At 44.7% G+C, this 19788-nt stretch overlaps 1 protein-coding gene across 1 annotated transcript in view; it reads left to right on the top strand.

The window, feature by feature from the left end:
• The window catches only part of CLEC16A (C-type lectin domain containing 16A), a 1523862-nt gene extending 1504658 nt beyond the window's left edge, over positions 1 to 19204 (top strand). The window contains exon 24 of the mRNA XM_077448876.1: positions 19053 to 19204. Coding sequence (XP_077305002.1) covers positions 19053 to 19096 — 44 coding nt within the window. The 3' untranslated portion in view covers positions 19097 to 19204. The remainder of the gene's footprint in view (positions 1 to 19052) is intronic.
• Positions 19205 to 19788: the final 584 nt, after the last annotated feature.

Raw genomic sequence — 19788 nt, 5'->3', positions numbered from 1 at the left:
CCCTTCAACAGTTACCGATGGTGGATGTGTTTCCACTCTACCTGGAAAAGAATCCAGAATGGCCGACTTGAGGAGAGAAAAAACTGAATGGGGATATCAATAATCACTTAGTGGTGGAAGTGGATATCCTAATAACATTTTTTTGATAAACATAGTGTCAAAAAGGATTGTGGGGGGGGACTTATGGGCTTTACAGGCACCTGTAAGAGACAAGATTCCATAAAAACAATTGTATTAATCCAAAAACATACAAAATATAAAGGTAAATATGCTAGTCAATAGAGACTACAATCAGCAGAAAATACATAATTCGTTAATTATCGTATAAGTATCACGACTCTGTACAATAGCCATCAGTATAGTGTAATAGACTGACGCATAGATGCATATTCACATAGATGATGTGCTGATATAGGTCCCATGCCCGACATGTTTTGCGTCAACGCGACGCTTCTTCTGGGGCTCAATAAAAGGTCCTTAAAAGCAAAAGATACATATATGTATGTAATTTTATACATCAGAAATTACGTACAACAAAAACATCTCTAATTAGAAAACAAATAATGATCAATTGAGTACTGTTAAGGAGACGGTTTGAACATGCAGCACATAGACATAATAGAGCTCTGTGGGGGCATATAACAGTATCATGTTGAAACAGATAGAAATGAAGTTACCCTTTACATAGAGGACGCATAACCAAATAGTAAAACAAATAGAACATCAGAATGGGTTAATGAATGTAACACTCAGCAAGCGGCCTCTGATCATTCTAAAAATAAATAAATAAATAAATGAATAACAAACATAAATAAAGTAATAGTATTGGCTGATGATATCAGACAATAAATATTATTATTGTAAAATAATATAATGGTCAAAAATGACCACAGTTATAAGCAGCATTAAAGACGCTCATCAAAAGAGGATTTTGTATTGCAAGATTCAAGTACACTGAAGCATAAATAGGCAAATGGAAGAGGTTCTAAAAGGCTATACAGTAACAAGACCACATGCTGAATATCAGAGGTAGGCTGGCCGACACAGACCCATAATAAAAGATAAATGGGCTGAGTATCTGAAAAATAGTAAAGATAATATATAGGATGCCAGTTTCAAAACCAAGGCCGTCTAGAGTTAGTGTAAAACGCAGTACCTAAAGCCGGTGAATAAATTACCTTAGTGTTGGTCCCAAAAGGGTGCATACGCAACCGATCAATCATGGGGGGGTGAATTTACATCCCATCGCACGGAGACACTTGTACTGCTTCTCCTTAAATGTATATGCCCCGCCTACCGGCATCCAATAGGCGGACAGCCATGGTGACGCCGAAATAGGCCGGCCGAAAGCTCCGTCGTGCGTCAACTCCAACCATTCCCAGTGTGCCTGCGCGGAAACTCCGCTGGGCGCAAGGGATAAGGAAGGATGTATGACACCGGCGGAACAGGATCTCCAATGCCAGTGAGGGAAATAGCACACCGGCCAGAGAGGAGGTCCACAAGCATCTACAGGACAGAAAGCCTGAGACACTGGGCGGCCGCACAGTGCCCAAGCCTCTCATGGTGCAGCGGTTGTCAACATCTCTAAAAACAAAACAGCATCACACTTGAAAAAATACAAAACTAAATATAAACACAAAAATAATAATACATCAATAAAAAATATATATAATATACAATCGAGTGGACAAAAAGGGGGGAGAGGGGGAAGCAAAAGTCAATTACTAATACCATTGTTTGATGTGTAATAGGGTGAACTTAGCATATAAATAAAGTTATTCTAGGAAAGGGAAGGAGAAGACAGAGCAGGATGGTAGAAGCTATAAAAATGGTTTGTAAGATTGGGATTCATTGATACCTGGGGCAAATGTAGCGTTTAATCTCTCAATCCACAAAGTTTATTTTCTCAGGATAAATTTGTCCCAGTCCCCTCCCAGTGAGTTGGGGGGGACTATATCTAATACAATAAATGAGATGACTGAAATGTCAAATTTATGGTATAGGTCGAGGTGTCTACTGATGGACGTGACATTTTGCCCCCTGAAGAAAAATAAACATGGTCTTTAATCCGTGCGTGGAGTGGTCTAATAGTTTTTCCTACATAGAAGGCAGAGCATTTACAGGTCATAAGGTTAATGACTCCACGAGTTTTGCAATCTGCGAAAAATTTGGGGACAAACTGTTCCCCATTAGGTAATATGAATAATTGGCCTGTTTGAATCAGGGGGCAAAATGGACATCTGCCACATCTGAACATACCAAAACGGGGCCGATTGTGTGTTGTACAATTAAAGTGACTTTTTTGCCTATATAAAAGGGAATTGGGGGATTGGCGTGACGCTTGATTGTATGCTTTGCGTAGAGTGGATTTACTGTATCCCCTAGATTTCAAGCGGTCTCGTAATAAGTCAGCTTGGATTTTAAATTCAGCGGTATGTGTACAATTACGACGCAGCCTCATGTACTGTACAGAAGTGTACAGAATACTGCATAGCAAGGTATTAGGGTGCGCACTAGCTGCATGTAGGAGTGAGTTGCCTGCAGTTTCTTTGCGATAGAGAGTGGAGGCAACACAACCCTCATCATCCTTGAATATAGTCAAATCAAGGAAAGTCATTTTGGATATATGACTGGTAACGGTAAATTTTAAATTGAACAGACTATCATTGAGGTGAGTCACAAAGGTTTCCAGCTCTGCATGAGTACCGGTCCATATGGTAAACACGTAGTCGATGTACCTCAGCCAGCAAATGGCGTGGCTGGTGTACATCAACAAGGAGTCCTCAGAGAAGATATGACGTTCCCACCCCCCCAGGTAGAGGTTGGCATAGGCAGGTGCACAAACAGTGCCCATAGCCACACCCTGTACTTGGAGGAAGTGGGACTCTCTAAATACTTTAACCATATGTAGTATTAACTTGATGAAACTACGTACTACACAACATCAGATTGAACTTGAAACACTAGAACAGGAAATCTCTCTCCTGCAATCTACTAGCGAAACGTTAAAATCACACTCATCATACGATCGACGCATCCAAGACCTCAGGGACTATATTACAAAAATTACTAAAGACATAATTTTTAAAAAACATAATAAACTCTCAAAGGACAGACTAGCCTTCAGCGAAGGTTTTGCCATATCGCTGGCAATCTCCTGCTTGCTATCGAAGTAGACCTAATCTCTGCATTTCTAAAAATAATGTTCCTGGCTACTCTACTACTGATGATGACACTGAATCTGATTCTAATTTGTCTTCCTCACAGCGTTCTTTCCGGAAAGGTGGTGGTTTCCCTCACTCCTCTCACTCGGGAACACATAAGCGGGATATTGGTGGTGGGGTTCACACACCTTACGCTAAAAAGCGTCCTCCTACACTTGACACTACTCTTACTTTGCACAGATCACTCCAACACAATTTCCAGTCCTCAGGTACTAACACTCACTCTTAAGGTAAATATTTAGGTACCACAGCCTTACAGGCCATTCACTTGTTGAATTCACAAACCCAGTCAAAAAACGCCCCACCTAACATGAGTTCTGGTGGGCCTATAACTAATACTAACATATCACTTGAAAATAACCCTCATGAGATTAATATGGCAATGCTTTCCAACTCACTATCTTCTTTACCACCCACCGCACAGTTACAAATGTTTATTCGACAAAGTACTTTAGATGCACATATCTCCCAACCTAACCCCTCAGCAAATGTTCAGTTACCCATACATCCTCCCACACTCACATAGCCTCTAATCTTGAGGTTATTAATCTCACTCCTTATCTTTACCACTCAGGATTTAGAGGTTTTACGCTTGGGTTTGAACTTCTGCCCATCTACAAACATGGATAAATATAAGGCCATTAAAGATGTATACCTCTTCGCACGTAATCTAACATACAAATTCTTATTTGATGGTGACCGTCTTCGTTCTTTGCAAGACAAACACATTTCTGAATGTGTCAAAAATTACACTATGGATGACTTTAGGGCCCTTCATGATCTGATGCTCCTCTTGGAAGAGAATTCCACGGGGGATCCATCTGACCACGAAATGCCCACTACTGTTATCCCATCACTTCCTAAGACCCCTCATTTCAAGCCCAAATCCCAACGTTTTCCAGACTTGATGTCTAATCCCAATATTTGGGCTTTCCTGAAAAGCTCAGTTAACGCCTAAACCTAGTAACTTGACCCATTCCCAATTACAATCTATTTCACGATTAAAAAACCACCCAGATTTAGAAATAAAATCTGCTGATAAAGGCGGGAATATCGTGTTAATGACCAAAAATCTGTATGCTACTATGGCACAAAAAATTCTACGGAATCGAGAATGGTATAAACCCATTTCAGCATCATTTGTTCAAACCTCCAAAAATTAATATCGGTCTGGCCTATCAAAAGGGCCTGATTGATAAGGATCTATATGATTTCTTAAATGTTAAACACCCAAAAATTGCTACCTTTTACATGCTTCCTAAAATACATAAGCACCCCACTAATCCCCCTGGCAGACCTATTATATCAGGTATAGGATCACTTACAGAAAATGCAAGTAGATTGGTGGATTCTATCTTGACTCCACACGTACTTACTTTACCATCCTACGTGAAAGATACATTGGACTTACTAAAACATATCGAGGGAATGGTCGTGCCTCCCGACGCCCTGCTCGTGACATTAGATGTGGAGGCATTATAATCCAGCATCCCTCACGAGCAGGGCGTCACAACGAATCACCGCTGGGATTTTTGTGAATTTATTTTGGATTTACTTTACTTCATTCTTACACATAATTTCTTTGTATTTGGAGAGTCCCACTTCCTCCAGGTACAGGGTGTGGCTATAGGCACTGTTTGTGCACCTGCCTATGCCAACCTCTACCTGGGGGCTAGGAACGTCATATCTTCTCTGATGACTCCTTGTCGATGTACACCAGCCACGCCATTTGCTGGATGAGGTACATCGACGATGTGTTCATCATATGGACCGGTACTCATGCAGAGCTTGAAACCTTTGTGACTCACCTCAATGATAATCTGTTCAATTTAAAATTTACCGTTACCAGTCATATATCCAAAATGACTTTCCTTGATTTGACTATATTCAAGGATGATGAGGGTTGTGTTGCCTCCACTCTCTATCACAAAGAGACTGCAGGCAACTCACTCCTACAGGCAGCTAGTGCGCACCCTAATACCTTGCTACGCAGAATTACGTACACTCAGTACGTGAGGCTGCGTCGTAATTGTACACATACCGCTGAATTTAAAATCCAAGCTGACTTATTACGAGACCGTTTGAAATCTAGGGAATACAGTAAATCCACTCTACGCAAAGCATACAATTGAGCGTCGCGCCAATCCCGCAATTCCCTTTTATATAGGCAAAAAAATTCGGCACAAACCTCAACCGCTAGGTTTATAACAAGGTTTTCCAACCATCATAATGAACTGCGCGAAGTACTAGCAATACACTGGTCTCTTTTATGGGAAGACCCGATCTTAGCTAAATACATTAACCCCAAACCAAATATTACCTTTTGCAGATCGAGATCCCTTCGAGACCAATTAACCTCTAGTCATTTTAATTGTACAACCCACAATCGGCCCCGTTTTGGTATGTTCAGATGTGGCAGATGCCCATTTTGCCCCCTGATTCAAACAGGCCAATTATTCATATTACCTAATGGGGAACAGTTTGTCCCCAAATTTTTCGCAGATTGCAAAACTCGTGGAGTCATTAACCTTATGACCTGTAAATGCTCTGCCTTCTATGTAGGAAAAACTATTAGACCACTCCACGCATGTAATTTGACATTTCAGTCATCTCATTGATTGTATTAGATATAGTCCCCCCCCCCCCCCCAAATCATGGGGAGGGGACTGGGACAAATTTATCCTGAGAAAAGAAACTTTGTGGATTGAGAGATTAAACTCTACATTTGCCCCAGGTATCAACGAATCCCAATCTTACAAACCATTTGTCAGGGAAATAGGCGTAACCTTGCGAGGTACGATCGTGTTAACGCGCGTCAGCGCTCACGGAGGCGCAATGTGGTTCCCAGACGAACGCCTGATGTTGCGTCTGATCGAGTGCGAGTACGCGGGGCAGGACGAACGCATAACGTTACACGTCGTAGGCGTACGAACGCGATGGCGCGCTCACGACGTAACCCAAGCACCGTGCCTATTTAAACGTTCACCTGACAGTGCCGCATCGCTGGATTATCGTCAGCTTCTCCTGTGTACCTGTGCCTGTTATCCCTGCTGTTTGATCTCCTGTTTACCGACCCGGCTTGTTTGACCTGCTTCTGCTACTCTCCTGGCTCCGACCTCTGGCTTGTACCCGACATTCCTTGTCTGCTCCCGGCACCCGACCTCGGCTTGGCTTGGCTTGGCTTCTGCTTTCCGGTCCCCAGCTCAGGACCCATTGCTCTGACCTCCGGATTGATCTCCCGTGTTTGACCTTCGGCCTGGCTTTGACCCTGCCTTTGGACTTCCTTGCACAGTTGCCTCCAGAGACTGGTCTTCTCAGCTTTTCCATCTACTGCTGCTACCCGGCAACCTGTGCTACTGTGGGCACTGCATCCCTGTGTCATCTTCAGGGTTGTACTGCACTCGGCCGCAAGGGGAGCCCTCTCAGCATCTCGGCCTCCTTACCTCGTTATTGACACCATTTTTATAGCTTCTACCATCCTGCTCTGTCTTCTCCTTCCCTTTCCTAGAATAACTTTATTTATATGCTAAGTTCACCCTATTACACATAAACAATGTTATTAGTAATTGACTTTTCCTTCCCCCTCTCCCCCCTTTTTGTCCACTCGATTGTATATTATATATATTTTTTATTGATGTATTATTATTTTTGTGATTATATTTAGTTTTGTATTTTTTCAAGTGTGATGCTGTTTTGTTTTTAGAGACGTTGACAACCGCTGCACCATGAGAGGCTTGGGCACTGTGCGGCCGCCCAGCGTCTCAGGCTTTCTGTCCTGTAGACGCTTGCGGACCTCCTCTCTGGCCGGTGTGCTATTTCCCTCACCGGCATTGGAGATCCTGTTCCAGCGGTGTCATACATCCTTCCTTATCCCTTGCACCCAGCGGAGTTTCCGTGCAGGCGCACTGGGAATGGTTAGAGTTGACGCATGATGGAGCTTTCGGCCGGCCTATTTCGGCATCACCATGGCTGTCCGCCTATTGGACGCTGGTAGGCGGGACATATACATTTAAGGAGACACAGTACAATCGTCTCCGTGTGATGAGACGTAAATTCACCCCCCCCGTGTTCGATCGGTTGTGTATGCACCCTTTTGGGACCAACACTAAGGTAATTTATTCACCAGCTTTAGGTACTGCGTTATACACTAACTCTAGACGGCCTTGGTTTTAAAACTGGCACCCTATATATTATCTTTACTATTTTTCAGATACTCAGCCCATTTATCTTTTATTATGGGTCTGTGTCGGCCAGCCTACCTCTGATATTCAGCGTGTGGACTTGTTACTGTATAGCCTTTTGGAACCTCTTCCATTTGCCTATTTATGCTTCAGTGTACTTGAATCTTGCAATACAAAATCATCTTTTGGTGAGCGTCTTTAATGCTGCTTATAACTGTGGTCATTTTTTACCATTATATTATTTTACAATAATAATATTTATTGGCTGATATCATCAGCCAATATTATTACTTTATTTATGTTTGTTATTCATTTATTTATTTATTTATTTTTAGAATGATCAGAGGCCGCTTGCTGAGTGTTACATTCATCAACCCATTCTGATGTTCCATTTGTTTTACTATTTGGTTATGCGTCCCCTATGTAAAGGGTAACTTCATTTCTATCTGTTTCGACATGATACTGTTATATGCCCCCACGGAGCTCTATTATGTCTGTCTATGTGCTGCGTGTCCAAACCGTCTCCTTAACAGTACTCAGTTGATCATTTCTTGAGATGTTTTTGATGTATGTAATTTCTGATGTATAAAATTATATACATATATGTATCCAAAGACATGCAGGTAGGTAAATTGGCTTCTATTCAAAATTGGCCCTAGGATATGAATGGGGACCTTGGATTGTGGGCTCCTTGAGGGTAGGGACCAACATGAGTGTGCAATGTACAGGGATGGGGACAATTGTAGACACTCACTCAGGTTGAACTGGATGGACTGGTGTCTTTATTCAACCTAACTAACTATGAAACTATGAAACTATCTCTTGCTTTTAAGGACCTTTTATTGAGCCCCAGAAGAAGCGTCGCGTTGACGCAAAACATGTCGGGCATGGGACCTATATCAGCACATCATCTATGTGAATATACATCTATGCGTCAGTCTATTACACTATACTGATGGCTATTGTACAGAGTCATGATACTTATACGATAATTAACGAATTATGTATTTTCTGCTGATTGTGGTCTCTATTGACTAGCATATTTACCTTTATATTTTGTATGTTTTCGGATTAATAAAATTGTTTTTATGGAATCTTGTCTCTTACGGGTGCCTGTAAACTCCATAAGTCTGCCCCACAATCCTTTTTTGTGACTTGAGGAGAGAGGCGTGAAAGACTGGGTAAATTTTGTATGAATCGGAGATAATTTGATGGCCACTGGGTTTATTTCATGCTTAATTGGAAAAGGGTAACCTCAGGTTGGCTGTTGATAGCCATACTTCATCCCTGACTTTAAGGGAGAGATTCCCTGTTCATTTCCTGTCAAAGAACCTCTTATAGTTGGACTTTTGTCTGTCCTGTACAGAAGGCACTACTGATTCGGGTATAGTCTCTGGTATAGTGGAAGGGTGGAATCCATAGTTGGCCCAGAATGGGGACTGGTTGGTAGCAGAGTGTAGCAAGTTGTTATAGGTAAACTCTGCCAGTGGAAGCAGGAAAGCCCAATTATATTGGGAAAAGGCTGAGAAGCAACGTAGGCACTGCTCCAAGGTTTGATTCCACACTCAGGGCTTTACAAAGGGCTCTCCAGAATCTGGGGTAAACTGTACCCCTCGATCCATGACAATGTTGTTGGGCAAATCATGGAGTCTCACACTGTCTCTGTAGCGGAAGGTGTGCCTACCTTGGGCAAGAAATGGGCCATCTTTGACAGGCGATCCACCAGGATTCACTACCACCAGGATGGTAGTGAATCCTTCAGAGGGCGAAAGATGAACAATGAAGTCCATGGAGATCATCTCCCATGGACAGTTAGGGACATTTAAGAATCTCAATAACCCCCGGGGCTTAGTCTTTTTTTCTTTTCCTTTGCTGCGCAGGCACACCGTGCAGGTTCTAACATAGGCTCTGCAGTCTCGACCAAGGTTGGGCCACCAGAAGAGCTGTTGGATGAGCTCGCTAGTTTTACGGGCTCCTAAGTGGCCAGTTAATTGGTGGTCATGGAAAGTTTTGAGAGCCCTCCAACAGATACCGCGACACTCTTCAAATGCTACTTTAATTGCCAGGAGTTCTCTGTTGCCTATGTCATAATTCTTTTTGGCTTGGCTTTGTTTTTTGGAGCAGAAGGCTACTGGGTGCAACAAGGCCTTTGGGCCCAGATGCTGGGAGAGGAAAGCTCCTGTAGCTATTTCAGGAAGCATCAACTTAAAGAACGAAAGGAAGTGCTGGTTGTTGCAATACTGGAGCGGAGGTAAACAAGATCTTCAGGCGTTCAAAGTCTGCCTGAGCTTCTTGGTTCCAGCGAGTAAGCTGAATGATTGGGAAGATAATGGTCAAGAAGCCTTTGATAAACCTCCGGTAGAAGTTGGTGAAACCAACAAATCTTTGGACTCCCTTTCTATCAGAGGGTGCAGGCCATTCAAGGATTGCTGAGACCTTTTGGGGGTCCATTGAAATCCCCTCAGTGGAGATTATGAGCCCTAAGAACTGGATGGACTGTTTCTCGAATTCACACTTTTCTGCTTTAGCATACAAGTTATGGTTTTGCAGGGTGTTTAGTACTTTCTTGACATGGTCCGGGTGGAGTTTAACTGAGGCTGAGCAGATCAAAATGTCATCCAGTTAAATGATCAGAAACGGATCAGAATCAGAAATGATCAGAAAGGTCAAGCTACTCTCGAAAGATGTTGTTCACGATTTGTGGGAACGTTGCAGGGGGGTTACATAGCCCAAATGGCATCATGGGGTACTCAAAATGACCAAAGCAGGTTCAGAAAGCTGTCTTCCATTCATCCCCCTCTCTAATGCGGACCAGGTTGTAGCCCCCTCTCAAGTCCAGCTTAGTGAACTCTCGGGCTGCTTGGAACCTCTGGAAACACTCTGGAATGAGGGGAAGAGGGTACCTGTTCTTGACGGTGATCTTGTTGGGCTCCCTGTAGTCAATGCATGGCCGGACAGAGTGGTCCTTCTTCTCAACTAAGAAAATGCCTTCTCCTGAGGGTGAGGAAGAGGGATGAATAAAACCCTTGGCCATGTTGTTGGAAATATGTTGCCTGAGAGCTTCCAACTCAACCTTGAATAATGGGAAGATGCGCCCAAAAGGAATCTCTGCTCCAGGAAGCTCAATGGAGCAGTTGTGGTGCCGGAGTGGAGGCAGGGCATTGGCTTACTTTATGTCAGAGATGTCCAGGAAGTTGTGGTAGGCTGAGGTAATGACTGGTATCTGTTGAAGGTTTGATGGTTAGGCATGCAGGGGGTCGACTTGTGTGAGAATGCCACAGTGCTGACAACAGGAGTTGGAGGAAAAGGTGCCCTCCCCTTTGGACCAGTTGATTGATGGGTTTTGGGCCTGCAGCCAAGGTATCCCCAGGACTCATTCTCTTGAGTAACAGGCCATGAGCTAGGTGGAGTGCCATCAGCGAGGTGTAAGTCCAGTCTTTGTTTCTTGAAAAGGAGAGGAATATGTAAGTCTTTTGCAAGGTTAATATCTAAGAAGCAGCTGCACACTCCTGAGTCAACGATTGCCTGTAGTTTGACCTACTTTCCAACCACCTGCAAAGACATAGGAAAAATTATGTAGACACACTCCCGGGTAGCTGGAGGTATGAGGGATATATGTGCCTGGACCTACTTGGCCAAATGGGACAGTTACGTAGGAAGTGGCCTGCAGCTCCACAGTAGATGCATAGGTTGTTTAGGCGCCTAAGTTCCATTTCTTCCAAAGTGGGTCAAAGTAGACCTATCTGCATATGCTCCACATCGGATGTATTGTAGGCTGGAGGAATGTAGGCAGGGACTGCTGGGGCCGGGACTTTGGGTTGTAGTTGGCCTAAAGTTCTGAGATCACTCAGAGCGCCGCTCCCACAGGTGCCTGCCCAACTGAATGGAGACTTGAATGAGAGCCTCAAGTGTAGCAGGAGCCTCAGATTTGGCTAGCATATCCTTGAAGGTTTCGGACAGGCCTAGGCGGAATCTTAGGGCCGCATGGTTCCAACCTGTATCAGCTGCCCACTTGCGGAACTCTCCAACTTAGTCTTCCACTGGTCATCTGCCTTGCACAAGGGAATGAAGAGCAGTGGCGGTATTCTGCGGGTCATCATATAACACTGTCATGGCTTCAAAGAATGTGGCGACTGTGTTTACCACCTCATTCCTCTTTTCAACAGGTTATGAGCCCAGGATTAAGGTTCATCAGATTGTAGGGAGATGGTAAAGCCCACTCGGACGGTCTCAAATGTGAAAGTTCTGGGTTGCAGGGCAAAGTAAAGGTCGCAGGCATTTTTGAAGGCCCTGATCCTTTGTTGGTCCCCGGAGAAGCGTTCTGGAGTGGGGACTCTGGGTTTTGAGAGATGAAGTAACACAGCAGGTTAAGCAGAAGCAGCTGTACTGGAGGGTGCCATTGCAGAGGTGGAGCTTGTGTCTGGCTTGGGTTTGGCAGGAGCCATTGAAGTAATGAGGGTATGGAAACATCCCTCAAGCTGCAAGTATCCATCTTGCAGGTTTTTGACAGCTTGTGTCAGAGCTGTCATCTGCTAACACAGCACTTCTAGCACAGAAGCACCTCTCTCGGCCTCAGACATAATGGCTAACTGATACTATCTTGTACCAGGTTCCGGAGGCCAATGGAGAGAGGGCTTTTTTGCAGCTAAGTTCCAGACTCCCCTGAAGGTGAGACAGGAGGAGTCGGGCACAAAGTAGCACAGGTCACCTGTGGAGTTTTTTGCAGAAAGCTCAGGAATACTGCTGTTGTGATAAACAGAGTCTGCAGGCAGGTGGCACCTGTGAGGTGAGACAGGTCTGTAAAGTCACTGAGATAATAGCGTACTCAACACAAGCTGAGATCAGAACCAGGTTTAAAGCAGAGCAGACAAAGTCAGGGGGAAGCCGAGTCAAACACGAGAAGTAGGCAGAAGTTATCCATGAGACTAGCTGGGGTCAGGGACTGGAGATAGGCAGACAGGTCGGGAACAAGCTGGGTTAGAACCAAGGGATCACAGAAGCAAGGAATCACAGGAACACAGGTAACAAGCTGAGATCAGTCAGCAACTTCAAGCACTTCTTTATAAGGGCCTATGTGATGTCCTGCTGGAGATGCTGGGTCCTAGATCTGTTATTCTGTTGTTGATGCCCTGACAGATGCTGGGTCCTAAAGACCTTCTTCCTGCTGTCAGTGCTTTGACAGTCATGGGAGAAGTCCATGCTGGATAGAAGGCCAGATTTTTGTGGAATGAAAGGAGTAGGTTATATAAAGATTGTAGACCCTACATAGTCTGTGTCTATCCCATAATGATAAAGAATGTTTAGTGATCGGGGTCAGAAGGTTCTTATGATCCCTTGGATGTAACCATAATATATTAGATATTGGGAAAGGGGCACAGTCAACTGCTTCTATTGCAACCCATAGTGGGGTTTCAGTAGTAGCTTAATATTTTGACAGTTGTGCCACTTAAGCAGCCTTATGTCATGAAATTATGAAAACCCAAGCCACCCCGCAATTTGGGGAGATATAAGGTTTCTTTAGGCAATCTTAACAAAAAGAATCCCCCTATGAGTGGGACTTTAATGGCACTACCAATACACATATATAACCAGGAAAGCATATAAACATATATATTTTATTATACATAATAGAAAAATACATGGAAAAAATGTACAAAAACACGGATGCATCGAAGAACAGACAAAAAACAGTGAACCTAGACCAAGTACAGTTGCCTGAACCCAATTTTTTCCATGTATTTTTCTATTATGTATAATAAAATGTATATGATTATATGCTTTCCTGGTAATATATGTGTATTGATAGTGCCATTAAAGTCCCACTCATAGGGGGATTCTTTTTGTTATCTCAACTTTGGGATGTGGCACACCGAGTTTCTAACAATCCAATCCAGAATCTTGTTTCTTTAGGCAATCTTGGTTTAATTTGTCTCCAAGTGAAGTGTATCGCTCTCTGCTATATAATTCTTAACCACTTCAATACAGGGCACTTAAACACCTTCCTGCCCAGACCAATTTTGAGCTTTCAGCGCTGTCGCACTTTGAATGACAATTGCGTGGTCATGCTACACTGTACCCAAATGAAATTTTTATCATTTTTTTCCCACAAATAGAGCTTTCTTTTGGTGGTATTTGATCACCTCTACGGTTTTTATTTTTTGCGCTACAAATAAAAAAATACCGAAAATTTTGAAAAAAAAAATGTTTTTTTTTGTTTCAGTTTCAAAACTTTGTAAATAAGTAAGTTTTCTCCTTCACTGATGGGCACTGATGGGGCTACACTGATGGGCACTGATAAGGTGGCACTGATGGGCACCAATGTGGCACCAATGAAGTGGCACTGATAGGCGGCACTGATGGGCGACACGGATGGGCGACACGGACGGACACTGATAGGTGGCACAAATTGGCACTGATAGCTGGCACGGATGGGCGGCACGGATGGGCGGCACGGATGGGCATGGAGAGGCGGCACAGGTGGGCATGGATAGGCGGCACAGGTGGGCATAGATAGGCGGCACAGGTGGGCATAGATAGGCGGCACAGGTGGGCATAGATAGGCGGCACAGGTGGGCACTCATAGGCGGCACAGGTGGGCACTCAGGTGGCACAGGTGGGCACTCAGGCGGCACAGGTGGGCACTCATAGGCGGCACAGGTGGGCACTCATAGGCGGCATCGGTGTTATAGTAATGGATGCCAATCAGTGCCAAACAATAATGCATGCCAATCAGTGATGCCCATTGTGGCCACTGATTGGCATCCATTATGGGCACTGATTGGCACCCATTGTGCTGACTGGCACCCTGGTGGTCTAGGGAGGATTATGGATTTTTATTACCTTTTCCCTGGTGGTCTAGTGGTGTCCCTGGTGGTCCAGTGTGGGCATCCTCGGGGGGGCTGTGCTGATAATCGATCAGCACAGACCCCCCCTGTCAGAGGAGCAGCCGATCGGCTCTCCTCTACTCGCGTCTGACAGACGCGAGTGAGGGAAAGCCGATCACCGGCTCTTCCCATTTACACTGTGATCAGCCGTGATTGGACACGGCTGATCACATGGTAAAGAGTCTCCGTCGGATACTCTTTACCGAGATCGTAGTTGCCGGGTGTCAGACTGACACCCCGCAACAACGATCGCCGCGATGCGCGCCCCCGGGGGCGCGCAGCGGCTCATAATCCTAATCACGTCATATGACGTCCGGTTAGGATTATGAAACCACTTTGCCGCCGTCAATTTGTAATAGGGCGGGCGGCAAGTGGTTAAAAAATAAGCCGGGATGTGTATAGGGAGAACTTTGAATAAATCAAAAATTTCGGAAGAATGGTCATTTTGATTAAATAGATTTTCCCGAACCAGGAAAGTGAAATAGATGACCATTTTGACAATAAACTCATGGTTTGTTTCAATAAGGATAGATAATTGGCAGAAAATAGATCTTTGTGATCTGTGGTGAGCTGGATACTTACCGTATATACTCGAGTATAAGCCGAGATTTTCAGCCTCTTTTTTGAGGCTGAAAGTGCCCCCCTCGGCTTATACTCGAGTCATCGCTGTCTGCCTGCTCGATCAGCGTGTCGAGCAGACAGACAGCGGACATTCTACCCTTCAAACGCCGCGCCTCCGCCTCCGCCTTCGCCTGTGATAGGCGGAACACTGAATTTCCCAGCAGCCTGTGTTCCGCCTATCACGGACATCGTCTCATCCTCGTACTACGGACGAGGATGAGACGATGTCCGTGATAGGCGGAACACAGGCTGCTGGGAAATTGAGTGTTCCGCCTATCACAGGCGAAGGCGGAGGCGGAGGCGCGGCGTTTGAAGGGTAGAATGGCCGCCGAGGCGCCGACGAAGAGCGGCGATCCTGGCAAGGCACGGGACGGAGGCAAGGCAAGGCACGGCACGGGACGGGACGGAGGCAAGGCACGACACGGGACGGAGGCAAGGAGGCAAGGCACGGCACGGGACGGAGGCAAGGAGGCAAGGCACGGGACGGAGGCTCGGGACACAGGTAGGCTGGACACACACACACACACACACACACACACACACACACACACACGGACACACACACACAGGGATGGATGGATGGAGACACACACACACAGGGATGGATGGATACACACACACACAGGGATGGATGGATGGATGGAGACACACACACACAGGGATGGATGGATGGAGACACACACACACAGGGATGGATGGATGGATGGAGACTCACACACACAGGGATGGATGGATGGATGGACACACACACACACACAGGGATGGATGGATGGATGGACACACACAGGGATGGATGGATGGATGGACACACACACACACAGGGATGGATGGACGGACACACAGGGATGGACGGACACACAGGGATGGACGGACACACAGGGATGGACGGACACACACACAGGGATGGACAGGCATGTCTCACCCTCGGCTTATACACGAGTCAATAAGTTTGCCAGTTTTTTTGGGGGTAAATTGGGGGCCTCGGCTTATATTCGGGTCGGCCTATACTCGAGTATATACGGTAAGTGAGGTGGACTGTGTATAGCCCATTTTAAAGGAAATGCCTCTTTAACAGTACACATTTCCTTATCATATAATAAAATATTTCATGCTGTTGATTTATGCATATTAACTTTAAGACCTGAAATAACTGAAACCTGTTTAGGATGTTCATAAGATTAGGGATAGTGATTTGTGGGAAGGATAAGAATAGAAGAATAACATCCACAAATAACCACAACTTATTATGATATCCACCTAGTTCTATGCCTTTAATGGAAGGATCAGTTCTAATTCTCTGGACTAAGGGTTCAATAAGCAGGGCGAATAGAAGAGGAGAACGAGGGCACCCTTGTCTTGTGCCCCTTCAGAGACCATCCAACGAATATTATCACTGGCTTGCTGAATAGGCATAATACCTACTTGGTCAATCTAGTGGCAAGAACCTTAGCTAGAATTGTGATGTCTAGGTTCAACAGAGAAATAGGAAGATAATTTGACCAAATTATATCATTGGTGTGGGGCTTGGGTAGCACGCATAATTACTGTCAGTGTTTCCTGTCTAAAAGACTGACATTTGAGGAGGGAATTGAAGGCATTGGCTTAAACAGGAGATAACATTTCCACAAAAGAACGAAAGTATAGAGTAGAGAACCCATCTGGTCCAGGTCTCTTATTAAGTTTTAATGCTTTTATAGCATTGATCACGTCATTAGCCAAGATCTGATCTTCTAGAGAGTCTTCTTGTATTTGTGATAACGAGGGGAGATACAGATGGGAGAAAACAATCATCTGCCTTAGAGGTATCCAGTTCCTTTTTGGGAAATTTTTAGGCGTATTGATTTAGAGGGTTTTTGGTAAGATTTATGTGTATACGCCAAAAGGGTGTCAGGTTTCTTAGCCTTAATGTAATAGTTATGGAGTGAGGTTTTAAGTGTTTTTTCAGCTGTTCCTGTAAGAAATAAATCAAACTCCAGTTTCGCCTTGTCCAATTTAAGCTTTCTTTTTGGAGAGGGGTTATTTTAAAACGCCATATAACTAGCATTAAAATCTGCTTCTTTATTACTACACAGTGTTTTGTGCTCTCTGTTAACCACTTCCCGCCAGGCCTATAGCATAATGACAGCCGGGTTGGGGCGTCATATGATGTCCAGCAGGATAACAGTTGCCGCACACCCATGGGGGCGCTCATAGTGGCTATCGGAGGTGCGGTGTGTCAGCCTCTGAGGGAGGGTCTTTACCATGTGTTCAGCCATGTCCAAATCACCATTTGAGGCCACGAGGATGGTGAGCAGAGGGAGGAAGAGGACAGTATTACTGCGGGCCCGCTGATCACACAGGAAGAGGAGGAGGATGAGGATTGTGTCAGCATGGAGGTGGAGCCTGGCATCAGCAGCAGTCTTCAAGGGATCATTTTCAGTCCCCAGAAACCCATGAACTTGCACGTGGCTGAGAGGAGGTGGCTGTGGATCATGTCATCTTTAGTGACCCAGAGGACTCCGGATCGAATGCCTCAGCAAACCTTCATTGCATGGTCTCCCTGATCCTGCAAAGCCTGCGAAAGGACCCTTGGATTTGTGATATCGGGGAGAGGAATCACTACTGGCTGGCAACCCTTCTTGATCCACATTACAGGGGTAAGGTTGCAGAACTTATCCAGGCTTCGCAGAGGGAGCAGAGGATGAAACATCTTTAGGAGGCCTTGCAGAAAGGTTTGTGCAATGCGTTTTCAGAGCCTAGGAGGTTACAATTTCCTGGTCCTCCTGGACAACGTGTTGCTGAGGCTTTTTGTCATTCACAGGAGGAGTGGTGAAGAAGGTGGGCATCTGACCGATACGTTCAGACATTTCTTTAGACCGCAGCCCCAAGGTCTGATATGTTCCAACAACCATCGCCAGCGTCTGATTTACATGGTACAGGAATACCTAGGGGCAACATCAGAGTTGGAATCCTTTCCAACCAAAAATCCACTGGGTTACTGGGTTTTGAGGATGGATCACTGGCCAGAGCTTGCACAATATGCAATTGAGCTACTGGCCTGTCCTGCATCCAACGTTCTTTCTGAAAGCACATTCAGTGTGGCTGGAGGCTTTGTAACCGATCACAGAGTGCGCCTGTCCACAGACTCAGTTGATCGGCTCACCTTCATAAAAATGAATCAGTCTTGGATCACCAGCTACCAAGCACCTGATGCTGATGTAACCGATTAATTTTTCTATGAATGTGAGATCCCTTGAAGACTGCCTATGCTTAGTGACTATCCTGTTATGCTAAGTGACTATCCTATTCCTCCTCAATGTTCATGTTGATAGCTTCTAAGAACATTTTTGTTTCAGGGCACCACCACCAGTGCCTAAGGCCCAATATTTCTGCCCCTTTTTAACAGGGGTGTGTATTTACAATTTTGCTGTAATATTTCACAGCAGGACTCATTCCTGCAATCACCTAGAGTATCTGTGAAGGGTTGCAGTGTTGTGGCACCAGCACCAGTGCCTAAGGCCCAATTTTTCTGCCCCTGTATAACAGTGGTGTGTAATTAAAATTTTTGATCTAATATTTGATCTAATATTTCACAGCAGGGCCTGTTACTGTGCCCACCATGACTAACTGTGAGTGCTTACAGTGTTGTGGCACCACCACCAAAGGCCCAATTTTTCTTCCCCTGTTCAACAGGGGCATGTAATTACAATTCTTGATATAATATTTCACAGCAGGGCCCGTTCCAGCGCCAACCAAGAGTAACTGTGAAGGCTTATGCCTCGTAAACACGATTGCACATTCCGACAACAAAATCCAAGGGATTTTTTCTGACTGATTTTGGCTAAAACTTGTCTTGCATACACATGATTGCACAAAGTTGGCAGAATTTCCGAACGGCAAGAACGCAGTGACTCACAACATGTACGACGGAACTAGAAAGAGGAAGTTCAATACCAAGTGTGCCACCCTTTGGGCTCCTTCCGCTAATCTCCTTTTAGTAGAAGTTTGATGACAGGCGATTCACGCTTTTCAGCCTCCTGCCTTTACAATCATTACTGCTCTTCAGTTTGTGCTTGTGGGTTTGTATTTCTATTACGTATTTGATTTTCAGTGTGTTCTTGTCCGCTCGTATCTGATATTCAGCTCTGGCCTTTGTTTTTCAGTGCTTTCTGTTCGTTCTGACCAGCCAAACGTTTTGAAGCCATGAGGACCCTCACCCCGGACCAGAGGGTTTATAACTACCGTCTGGCCAGAGCCAGAAGAGTGGTGGAAAACGCTTTTGGGATAATGGTCAGCCGGTTCCGCCTATTCCTTACTCCAAACATGATTATATGGTAGGAAATACTGTAGCCTTAAGATTGAAAATCCATTCAACTTCATGCTGAAGCAAGATAACTGTATAATCCTTGCATGCTGCATTCTACACAACTATTTAAGGAGAAATTCAGTGAACTATGTGTACTCAGTTGGGCCTGAGGCCGGACTTCAACAAGAAACTCAGACGGCACTTGAAGCTGGCCATCCTAGCTTGCCCCCTCAAAGAGCCTGCGAAGTAAGACAGAAGTATAAAGAGATATTGGTTCAACACAACATAGCAAACACCTAATAAAGAAGGCACCACATCCCTAAAATTTGTTGCATGGGTAGAAAAACGAGAAAAGGAAAGGGATTTTCACGGTGCAACAGTCAATTAAATTATAACATACTTGTTGAGCAGATTGTAAAATTATATATCAAATGTTTGAGTTCAAAATTAAAATTCATTAACATTCCATTCATGAAATATAAAAACAATAGGTGGTCACAAATAAGTATAATACAGTGGTTTTGTCATAAGACACACATTATCCCAACATATTTCGCAAAGATATTTGCTTCTTCAGGGGATGTGTGAGTATT

This window comes from Lithobates pipiens, unplaced genomic scaffold, assembly GCF_037356315.1.
Source record: "Lithobates pipiens isolate NorthernLeopardFrog02 unplaced genomic scaffold, aLitPip1_a1.2 Scaffold_22, whole genome shotgun sequence".
Taxonomy (NCBI): Eukaryota; Metazoa; Chordata; class Amphibia; order Anura; family Ranidae; genus Lithobates; species Lithobates pipiens.
This window is presented reverse-complemented; position numbering and strand designations above follow the sequence as displayed.